This window comes from Chelonia mydas, chromosome 6 (genome assembly GCF_015237465.2).
Source record: "Chelonia mydas isolate rCheMyd1 chromosome 6, rCheMyd1.pri.v2, whole genome shotgun sequence".
Classification (NCBI taxonomy): domain Eukaryota; kingdom Metazoa; phylum Chordata; order Testudines; family Cheloniidae; genus Chelonia; species Chelonia mydas.
Window position 1 is genome coordinate 102,402,024 of NC_051246.2, and position 12,413 is coordinate 102,414,436.

The 12,413-nt window shown below is 39.5% G+C and overlaps 1 protein-coding gene across 4 annotated transcripts in view; it reads right to left on the minus strand.

Annotated features, from left to right (window-relative positions):
* The window catches only part of RPS6KA5 (ribosomal protein S6 kinase A5), a 201,816-nt gene that overhangs the window by 132,800 nt on the left and 56,603 nt on the right, over positions 1-12,413 (minus strand). For all 4 annotated transcript variants that reach the window (XM_037900833.2, XM_043549097.1, XM_037900835.2 and 1 more), the window contains one exon: positions 6,680-6,898. In XM_037900833.2, the coding sequence (XP_037756761.1) occupies positions 6,680-6,898 (219 nt within the window). The remainder of the gene's footprint in view (positions 1-6,679; positions 6,899-12,413) is intronic.

Consider the following 12,413-nt stretch of genomic DNA (forward strand, 5'->3'; position numbering starts at 1 on the left):
CTCCAGCTTTCACCCTGACCACACCACACGATCCATTGTCTACAGCCAAGCTCTGCGATACAACCGCATTTGCTCCAACCCCTCAGACAGAGACAAACACCTACAAGATCTCTATCAAGCACTCTTACAACTACAATACCCACCTGCTGAAGTGAAGAAACAGATTGATAGAGCCAGAAGAGTTCCCAGAAGTCACCTACTACAGGACAGGCCCAACAAAGAAAATAACAGAACGCCACTAGCCATCACCTTCAGCCCCCAACTAAAACCTCTCCAATGCATCATCAAGGATCTACAACCTATCCTGAAGGATGACCCAACACTCTCACAAATCTTGGGAGACAGGCCAGTCCTTGCCTACAGACAGCCCCCCAACCTGAAGCAAATACTCACCAGCAACCACATACCACACAACAGAACCACTAACCCAGGAACCTATCCTTGCAACAAAGCCCATTGCCAACTGTGCCCACATATCTATTCAGGAGACACCATCACAGGGCCTAATAACATCAGCCACACTATCAGAGGCTCGTTCACCTGCACATCCACCAATATGATATATGCCATCATGTGCCAGCAATGCCCCTCTGCCATGTACATTGGTCAAACTGGACAGTCTCTACGTAAAAGAATAAATGGACACAAATCAGATGTCAAGAATTATAACATTCATAAACCAGTCGGAGAACACTTCAATCTCTCTGGTCACGCGATTACAGACATGAAAGTTGCGATATTACAACAAAAAAACTTCAAAACCAGACTCCAGCGAGAGACTGTTGAATTGGAATTCATTTGCAAATTGGATACAATTAACTTAGGCTTGAATAGAGACTGGGAGCGGCTAAGTCATTATGCAAGGTAACCTATTTCCCCTTGTTTTTTCTAAACCCCCTTCCCCCCACCCCCCAGACGTTCTTGTTAAACCCTGGATTTGTGCTGGAAATGGCCCACCTTGATTATCATACACATTGTAAGGAGAGTGATCACTTTAGATAAGCTATTACCAACAGGATAGTGGGGTGGGGGGAGAGAAAACCTTTTGTAGTGGTAAACACCCATTTTTTCATGCTTTGTGTGTATAAAAAGATCTTATGTACTTTCCACAGTATGCATCCGATGAAGTGAACTGTAGCTCACGAAAGCTTATGCTCAAATAAATTGGTTAGTCTCTAAGGTGCCACAAGTACTCCTTTTCTTTTTGCGAATACAGACTAACACGGCTGTTACTCTGAAACCTGTGTTCAAAAGGCGGGAGCAGGCTATTTTGTCTTAGGTCTGGATCTGAAAGACCGCTTTTTTGTTGCTGGCTCTGAAAAAAAGACTAAGCTTGCAGATGCTGTTGCTGACATCTCTGATATAAGGAAAAATAAGCAGACTAACAAGGCTAAAACTGTCTCTGATAGCGAAAAGAATGGGTAAGAAGGCCTTCTTCTGACCAAGGGATAAAGACCCAGTGATGGAGCAGTGGATCTAGTTTCTTTCAATTTTATTTTTTAAACAGTTCATCAGTCTTGTTGCTGAAAAGACCATCCGCTTCGAAGGGAAGATCTTCCACTTTAATTCTAGTATCTAGAATCAGTGACGAGGAACAAGGCTAGTCCTGGCTCCTTAATGCAACTGCAGATGCCAATGCTCTGGCAGAAGAGTCCAAAGCATCAAATGAAGGCCTGAGCATGCTTCACAACATTCTGTTCTCCTATCAAAATAGCATTTACCAGCCTTCTGTTGTCATCTGGAAATCCTGAACAAACACAGCCATCTTTTTCCACAGATGGAATTGATAACCAGCCATCACCGCCTGGTAATTGGTCATCCTAACAGTAAGAGAAGGGGAGGGGAATCTTTCTCCAAGTGGCATTGATCTTCCTCTCTTTGTCTGCAGGAGTCAAATGGGCTTGGCTGGACCTAAGCCTGTTACTAGCAGCAGCCAACACCAGAATTAGGCACAGGGTAATTAAAAAAACCCAGTAATTAGAGAGTTGTCATTTTAAGCCCTGAAGGATGAGGGGTCTATATTCCTTCCATTTTTTTAATATTTACTATAAACCAGTCTTGTTATCCATATAAGTATCTAAATCACTTTTTGTATGTTGCTCAACTCCAGGCCTCAAAGTTCTGGCAATGAATTCCACAGACTAGTATAGATTGTGTGAAAAAGTATTGTTCATGATTAGTTTTGAATTTGCCGCCTTTCAATTTCACTGGAAGTCCTCATTCATTATGCATTTTAACATTTTGTTTGCTTCTTAGACTTCTGCTGTACATTGAGCAGAGATCTTCAGTGAGTTATCAGCAATGATGACCAGTCTTTTTTCCAAGCTGATAAAATATAGAATTCAATCAGGTGCATGAGGAGTTCAGACTACTTCAGCCATTATGAATAACTTTGAACTTACCAACATTGAACTTCATCTACCATAATGTTGCCCATTCTCTGAGCTTACATAGGTACCTCTGATTTTTCTCTGTCTTTTCTTGTCTTGACTAACCTGAAAATTTTATTCTTACTATCATCCCCTTTTCCAGATCATTACTATATTAAAAACCACCCATTTTAGTACAGCAGTGTTTCCCAACCTTTTCCAGTCTAAGGCACAATTTTTGTGGTGCATTGCCGCCTGCATTACAATTATTATAAAAAACAAACAAACATACTTTTAATGAAAAATTTGAGCTTGCCTTGATATGCAGAGTCATTCCTGGCAGGAAATAATGAGAGTGCAACTCAGAGCTCTTACTCCACCAATCTCAGATGCTCTCTTTGTTTGGTTTTGATGTAAGTCAGGCTTGAATAAACATAACTTGCACAGATACGTTGTTGAAAATGGCAACAAAATGGAGACAGACTGGTCTGAGATTACTGTATATTCGTTTGCCACTGTCAACCAGAATAAGTCCAAAGGCATGTCACCAAATTTAATTTTAAAAGAGGGTCCATCCTTTAATTCATCAAGTTGCTTTTGAGTCATTATTGTAAGATTCTTAACACTTTCCATTGCAGACAAAAGCCAAGGATCCCAGAACCAGTCAAAATCATCTATATAGGTTGACAAAATATAAAATGAATTTTTCTTCCAGACTTTTTAAATGCTCAGAAATGACATTGACCAAAATACTACCACTAGGATCTGCCACTTTTCCAGAGGGAACATTTCTATGGTGTCTTGCTACTTTTTTTCACATCAGAGGGCTAATTTAGATCTAAACCCATTCAGTTTATCCATGAAGGAGAGAAGAATCTCATTTCCACCTTGCATTTTCCTGGTCAGTTCACTGAGGTGGTGAAATATATCGGCAAGGTAGGCATGGTTTGCACACCATGCCACACCAGCAATTAAGTCCGTGTATGCTGATTCCTCCAAAGCTAAGAACGTTTTTAACTCTTCTTTCAGCTCATAAAAACATGAGAAAACTTTTCCGTGGAAAATCCAGTGTATTTCTGTGTGCAAAAGTAAACTCTGGTGTTCTGATCCCACTTCCTCACACAACAGTGAGAAAAGGCCACATTTTAAGAACCATGATTTTATTAAGTTGACTATCTTTCCTGCTCTATCTAACACTAAGGAAAGTTCTTCTGGCAGTGTTTTGGCCATAAGAGCGTCACGGTGCCAGAAAAAGTGGGTCACCAGCACATCTGGGTTTTGTTCTTTAGCCTTGTTTATAAGCCCTTCACTTTGCCAGTCACGGGGGCAGTCCTGTCTGTGCCAACACTAAGACAATTTTTCCATTGCAATTCTCCCTCCTCAAGGTTCCTCTGCAGGTATGTGACCTGGCAGTTGTCTGAAAAATAAAACAACATTCTTTTATACTATTTCCATCAACGTACCTGATGTTAGCTAAGAGTTGAGCATGACTACTGATATCTGCTGATTCATCAAGTTACAGCACAAATTTTCCTCTTGATCTGACTTTTTTCCTCAGAGCACAGTTTCAATGTCAGCTGATCTCACCAATGCGGTGACTTATATTATCTGAAAGGGGAACTTCTGCAATTTCATTGACTGCATTTGCATCTAACATTACTCTCACCATTTCTTGGCATGCTAGTAAAATTAATGTTTCTTCGACTGCGTGCAGCTTTTTCGCCTTCACTACAAACTCAGCAACCAAGCAGCTTGCTTCCAATGGTTTATCAGAAACTATGACATAGCCTTTAATCATTTGCACTTGTTTTTCACTTTGATCCTTCAAATGTTCCAAAAAAATTGCCCTTGTTTGCAAGGGATAGATGTTTGCTTGTAAGGTGTAATTTTAACTTACTTGGCAAACTTGCGTGGTTTGAGACTTTTGCCCCACACATAATACTGATGAAGAGAGCAAGATGGTTCACCTGTAAACAAAAATCCAAATTGCAAATGCTCTCACAATAGTGTTGGCTCACAACTTTGACTTTATTATGTTCATGTTCAGCTTCATCACTGAAAGTAGATGTGGAGATGCCAAACTCTTTTCTTCAAATATTTGTCCATTTTCGGGTCTTCAATTTAAAATTCACCACTGTAACTTAACGGTTGATAAGAAAACATGGCTACCATGTGATACCACGTGAACAGCAAGGTGATTTGATCACAGTGTGTGTAACGCCTGTGTCACGCACGAACACCCGAAGACCAACAGTACAAAATGAAATTTGGTTATGACACTAATTAAAATGAGAATTTTTTTCTCTCCTCACAAGTGACTTTTGCAAAATTCCGTGGCACACCTGTTCATACCTGATGGCACACCGGTTGGGAAACACTGTAAAACTGAATCTTCTGACACCCTGCTCTTACTGTTCTGTGATTAAGTCTGCCCATTTATTTCTAGTCTTTGTTTCTCTTGGACAGTTTCTGATGTATGACAATATTTTACTTTCATACCCTTGTGAGGGACTTTGACAAAGGCCTTTTTGAAAGTCTAAGAGTAAAATTTTTCAAAGGACTTACATGACTTATTTCACCCTAAATAAACTCTCATTGAGTTTTTCTTTAGTCACTCTTATTGAAACTTATAAATATTTATAATAGATCAGCAAGGCACCATCATCCTCTTCAAAAACCTTGCTGGTTCAATCCTATTGTATCATGATCTGTTAGGTGTTCTATTATTCTATTTTTCATTATTGCTTCAACCAGTTTACCCAGTACAGAAGTAAGGGTTACGGTCTTGTAATTCCAGGTCACCAATAAGTCTTCTTTAACTACAGGCAATATTTGCTACCCTTCATCCCTCTGGTTTAATAGCGGATTTTAAAAGAGAGACTCCATATTTTTGCAAGCAACTCATCACTTAATTCTTTCAGAACTTTTGGGTATGCACCATCTGGGCCTGATTGGTAAACGTAACTGTTTTTTTCTTTTGACATCTCAGTCTCAGAGTACTTAATGTTTTTTTTTTTAAATCAGAAAAGAGTTGGTCCAAGCTAGATATCTCCCCAAAATCCTATGTCATGAAGACTGATACAAAGAAATTATTTAGCTTTTCAGCCATGTCTTTATCTTCTTTAATTGCTTCCTTTACAGCACCCTTTTCTGTTCGCTCCCTCTGGTGGTCCAATAGACCCACCAATTCTTGTAAGTTTCCTGTTTCTAATATACTTCAGAGAATTCTTGTGTGTTATACTTTTAATCATGTTCTTTAAATTCCATAATAGGATTCCTAAATTTCTTTTTTAAAATTGTGAAAATGTCTGACCACACTCCAAACACCTTATTCCATGTAGTTAAACTGGAACATGTGCAGTGTCTCTTGACAAGCAGCCTTTCTACTATTTGAACATCTTCCCTTCCCCTGGTTTTCCTTTTATTCACAGCTCACAATAAAGTCAGTGATTTAAAGACACTCCCTGCTTTCTCACATCCTCACTCCCAAATATGCACAGACAGTACACAAATATGGTGTACTATCTCTGCATGTTTGGGAGTGAGGAGGTGAGGAACATTTCCCAAGTGAGTATGTTCATTCATATGATTATATCAAACTCACATAAATAAGAGTTCTTTCCCAAATATTCAAGGAAGCACAAACAGTTTGCTTGAAATTTTTCAGAAAAGCAAACAGATGACATGCAGTCATGGTTAAATCAAAAAGTGAGTCAAAATTTCCTAAAAGTTCAATAAAATGTATTTCCATTATTTGTCAGTCTTCTCAGGTTTGTCATGGCATTACAGAATTATGACACAGGGGAGTCATGGATAACAAACAAACAAAAACAAAACATATATGAGCAGAGTATTGAAGCTGAAACACAACAAACAAGTGCTAGATTCACAAAAGATTTTGGTGCTTAACTACCTCTTTAGGCCCCTAAATCCCAGAATCAGGCCCCAGTGAGATTCACAAAACCCTATTTAGCTACCGCCAAACCTCAGAGACACCTAAACTCACTTGGTGACTAAATGTGGTAAAAGTTCCCTGGGCACCCATGTTTCTGCCTGCACGCACGCAGACTGTTGCCCTGCACTATGTTCTGGGTGCCTAAGCCCCACTGCAATGCACAAACCAGGGGAAGATAGGCATTTCTCTGCCTAAGTCACCTTTGGGACCCAATCTGATAAGTGTGCTCAGACTTCACATACTGGATCAGGCCCTATAGGTGAACTAACACAAGGGGGGGGGGGAGACAGAATATTAAATAATGGGAAATAAAAATAAAAATTAATAAACAACTTCAATCATGACAACCACTTACCTAAAATGAGATGAAGTTTTGTGTCTGTCTGGAAAGCATAGTGCAATGTGACCAAAAATGGTGATTGCCTAATATGTTCCAGTACTTGTCGTTCCGTCCTTGTATGCTCTGTTGTTTTGGCTTTTTGAATTATTGTTGCTTTTTTCAATACTTTCATGGCATACAGCTTTCCATTATCATGGCCACTTATTTTCCGCACCAGAAATACTTTTCCATAAGCTTAAAAAAAAAAAGGGAAGAAGGGAAATTGAGATGGACAATTAATCAAAGAGAAATAGCATGAGTTTAAATTGATCATATGGTCAAATATACGTATGTTCTACAAATATATGTTTTTTAAAAAGCGCACACACAGTTTTCAGTGCTGTTTCTTGCAAAGCACTTTAATAGTTTTCTTCAGTTCTACATTAAAAACTGTATAAATGCTAAAATGCTTTGAGCCAGATTCTGCCTTCTCTTACATAACTCCTTTTAAATCAGTGGAATCATACCAGCAGAAAACAAGTATATCAGAGAGAATAATCAAACCCTCTCTCTTAGAAGTGGGGCGGGGTAGCACCACCTAGGAAGGTTGCCCCACATGTCGCATTATAACACTTGTTTTCATTTGCAAATATCTTTGGTAAACTTTAACCATTTGGGACGAAATTTTCCAAGTCAGGTGTCTGTCTCAGGCTAGGTATTTTTGAACATTTCAAACAAAATGGTTCAGCTTTTTCAGAGAACAAGGCTAGAGAATAAATACTGTGGCAAATTGCTGGCACTACTTTGATGGGTCTCGCGCTTCCTCTTCTTGGGGAAGATTCAGGGCACGGTTTCTCACCCCTGAACTGAGGTATTAACTGCCCCACTAGTGTCCTAGAGGAGGGGAGTGGAGAAGGAGGGACCGAGGCCCACCCTCTACTCCGGGTCCCAGATCAGGGGCCCTAGGGATAGCGGTAAACCACTTGAACTAGCCGTTCCTTCCCCTTGGCTACTTCTCTCTCCTGCCCTTCAGCTTGTGGGGCTTCCTGCCCTCCCTCTGCACAAACCAAGTGTCCCTTTACCTAGGGTCTTGGTCTTCTTAGCCCACAGCAGTACTTCTCCAAACTCTCCTCTGCTTCCCTCCAAACTGCTCTCTGCTCCAACATCAATCCACTCTGCTTCAACTCCTTTCCTTGTCTGATTGAAGCAGGGGGGTTTTATCAGGTGACTGGCTTCAGGTTCTCTAATTGGCTTCAGGTGCTTTAATTAATCTATAGCAAACTTTCTTCCCTCTACAGGGAATAAAGCTCCATTCTAACACTCTCCTGCTGCCCTCTGGCCATGCTGTATCATAATACATTGTTCTGCCCATGGTAAAAGATTCTGTCAACCTTTTCTTTGAACAGGTATTTTTATTTAACTACTGAAAAACATATTTGAAATGATGTTTTTGTGCAATTTTAGTTGAATTCCAGTTTTCATCTAAATGGATTTTAATTTTGTTTTGCATTTGTGTTTAGTTATTTTTCTAAGGAAAACCAATCATTAGAATATGTTGATTTCCAACAGAATATAGCCATTACACAAAAGTTGGTACTTTTGCTAACCAAGAGGATATACTATATCTATACACATTTGTTAATTTACACAGATTCTTAACTTTTATTCTTTTTCATTATGTTAGAAAACTGTGAATGACATTTATTAGATGATTAACGTTTTTTTAACTGTTATTTGTATCAAGCTTCATCCGGATAGAAACTGGAATTCATTAAAAATGCACACAAACATTTTAAAATGTTTTAATTAAATAAAACTACTTTGAATGTGCTGGATACATACGGGGAATAAAAGTAAAATTTATCAAAACATGTTTTGCATTTAAAACTGATTGTTTAAACAAAGGAAGCATGATCTGTAGTTAGTGAACTGAATTGATTGTTTTGGGTCACCATGTCCTTCAAGATTTTAGAGCTAGTAAATCTCAACCTCTCATGTTTCTTTTTTATTTAAAGCTTAATAGGGGAAAACAAACTTTCCTGTTTTTTCAACTCCCGATTTCTTAACTTTGAATGAATTAGTCAAATAGAACATTTTCTTCATTTCAGTTTATCTGCCCCTGCAGAAGAGGCTACTGCTGTCAAAAGTGGGTTTAGCACTTCAGCTAACTCAGGCTCCAGGTGCTCAGCTAGGGACTTGCACCAGGTTCAGTGGCTTAACTCTCTAAAATAGTGATTCCCAAACTTGTTCTGCCGCTTGTGCATGGAAAGCCCCTACTGGGCCGGGCCAGGCCAGTTTGTTTACCTATCGTGTCCGCAGGTTCGGCTGATCGTGGCTCCCACTGGCCATGGTTCGCTGTTCCAGGCCAATGGGGTCTGCGGGAAGCGGCCGCCAGCATGTCCCTCGGCCCGCGCTGCTTCCAGCAGCTCCCATTGGCCTGGAGCAGCAGCCACTGGGAGCCGCGATTGGCCGAACCTGTGGACGCGGCATGTAAACAAACAGGCCCGGCCTGGCCTTTCCCTGCACAAGCGGCAGAACAAATTTGGGAACCACTACTCTAAAACTTTGGTAGCAAACAAGTACTACTTGAATATTATTTAAATAATTTTAATATAATTTTATTACATTTAGGTCATAATTTCAAAATTTAAATAGGTTTACTTTTTTAAAGGAAGTATATTTAATATAAATATAAAAATCTGATGTTTTTAAATAGATTTTTTTACCCACCTTGCTCACTGGCAAGTATGTCTCATCTCTCTCTAGTGCTGGTCTACACAGAGGATGACAACCTGCTATTGCTTTCAGTTACTCCATTATCTCAGGTGACAGAGGTCTGTCATCAACATAGCTGATGAACCAGGAAGGTATCAATTTGATGACACATGACGGAATTTATTTTTTCAGTTTGCTTTTTTAAAAACCTAGGAAATTACACACGCACGCACAAAACCTATGTTAAAAGAACATTGTTAATATTGTAAAGTCAAGGATTCTGAACTTAGGAAATACCAGAATTAAGGTTGCATATGCATTATAATACAAACTTTAATTACAAGATCACATACTGGTTTTTTCCACAGGAGCCCTACCTCATTTATTACTATGAGTCCTGTGAGCTCAGCACTTCTGTAAATCAAACCACAGGGTACACGTATGCAGAAAATGAGCTGTACACAGTTAGTGACCACCTCTGAAAAATTTGGTTTCGGCCATGTCCACACTACAGGGACTCTAGTGGCATAGCTACAGCACCATAGCTATGTTGGTATAACTACATATCGTAGATGCACCCTAGAGTGACAAAAGGGATTTTCCTCATCACTGTAGGAACACCACCTTATTCAGCAACGGTAGCCATGTCAATGGACGCATTCTTCTGTCAACCTACCTGTTTCTACACCAGAGTCAACTATGACGCTCAGGGCCATGGATATTTTCACTCTGTGGAGGGCTAGGCGCCCTGGTGGGGCAGCCAGTATTTCACCTTGGGTCCATGGCACACCAGGGTTATAAGATGGCAGCTCCTTCATGGAGCCATGAGCACAGGTGTATCACTGACAGTTTTTGGATGCCCCAACCCTTATTTTTCCCGTGGTAAGAGAGAGACCCTGGCACATGCATATTTGCAGTGTACCAGAGTGCAGACCTTTTTCTTCCTCTTCCAGAAATTCTTGTTGAGGCTCTGGATGCAGTTCCCCTGTTTATACACTCTCCCTCCATTGCCCCACAAAGTCATGAGACCTCCTCATCAACCTCTTCCTGGTGCTAGCCAAATATCAATCAAGGCAGAGGGGGTTGAATGGGGAAGAAAGGGTCCTTGTGACCTGTAGGGCTCATTTTTGCACACTCATCCATTCATGTTTCCAGGCAGATTACCTGTAGGCAGCATCCACTATCTCCCTGGACTCTTTCAGGGAGCAGTGGGCACTGTTAGGGCTTTTCTGCTCTGTCCCCCATTCAGGAATCTGATTTTAAACCTGTGACCCTCACTCCCATTCCTGTCTTTTTCCATTTGTTGTCACCCAAATTTAGGAGTTTCCCCTGTTTTTTTCTACCGCCTTTACATGTGAAGAGGAGGCAGCCCTTCTGTTCAATGGATGGAGGGGATCAATCACTAAGCAGGGGAACAAATAGGCCTGTGCACTGAATGACGCAGAGGTACTGTGGAAAAAAATAGTATGTGATCAGAAAATTAAAGACTTCATCATAATGCATATACACAACAAAGATGAATTAAGGTTTCAAAGGCAACCTTAATTTTGGCATTTCCTAAAGCTTGAGTGCTTGACTTAGCAACCCTAACAATTTTCTTTTATCACCATTTTATGTGTAATGTATTTTACCAATGTTTTCAATGTTCCAAATGTATTTTTCAATATGGTCTCTCTCTCTCTCTCTGCTGCTTAAGATACTAAAGAGGCAATCGAGAAAGTATTGGTAATAAATAAAAATATATATGACCTGCTTCCCAGGCCAGAGGCATCTTGACTTCCTGCCTGTTAGTTTCTGAACAGTAACTCCTCAATATAACTATAGGTGATATTGATGGGTTCTAAAGTGTTCCAAAGTCTCCTTAGACATAAAAATAACAGTGCTTTGACAAGCGAGTAGAAAATCTCATTCTTTATTCACTTGTCAAAGGTCCAAAAAGAGTCATGCTCCCACTCTTATTGATTTTCAATGAGAGTAGGAAACGTAACTACATTAGACCCTTTTGAAAAACCCATCCTAAGTATTAAATAGAAGTTAATTTAAGGATCATGGAAAATACTCCACATTTATTGTACACAGACTAACAAAAAGCTATTTCAAATTGAAATTTAAGATTGAAAACCTACAAATTTTATAGTCTACTTAACTTAAGCACACCTTATTACAAAATATGTTAATGCATTTCCTATTAATTTATCCTTGCAGTAAAAATAGGAATAGAAGCAATTATGATTATGAATGCAGCTTATAAGTAAATATAAATTTTAGAAATGGTTTCCAAATTGCACTTATGTCATGTTAAACAAACAGAAATATAAAGATTCCCTGGCAAATAAACCCGATTTTTTAGTAACCAGACAGAGGCAGACATAAGATTGAAGACACTGGGCCGAATTCTGATCTGAGTTACAGCAGCGTAAATCCAGAGTAACTCCATTTAAATCAGTGACGTTATTCCTGATGTACACCAGACTAACTAAAATTAGAATCCTTTTTGTACCACCACAGGGTCCTAAAATCCATTGGAACTACTACCTTGAATCAGGGCTGTAGACCTATAATTCCTTCCCTGACAAAGGCAAAGCTCACTGTAAGAGTCTCACCACTCGATAACTCTGATTTCAATCCAATTTATTTTCATTATACAGAAATATATTTTAGTCATATTTTCTGAAGTTCAATTACATGATCAAGATCCAAATTCTGTCTTTAAGAGTCTATTGTGTAGATCTCAGTACAGATCTTAATGAAATTATTTCTGAGGTAGAAACATTTAGCTGGGGATCCACCAACATAAGAGATGCACAAACACACACTGATTATCCTGAAATATCTGCACCTAATGTCCAGCCTAAACTGATCATCCTTTGAGGATAGGACAAGAAGCAAAGAGAACAATTTTTCTCCCTCCGCCTCTTATGTACTTGAAAACTGTTATATCCCCACTCAGCCTTCTCTTCTCCAGACTAAACCAACCCAATTTTTTCAGTCTTCCCTCATAGGACATGTTTTCTAGACCTTTAATCATTTTTGTTGCTCTTCTCTGAATCTTCTC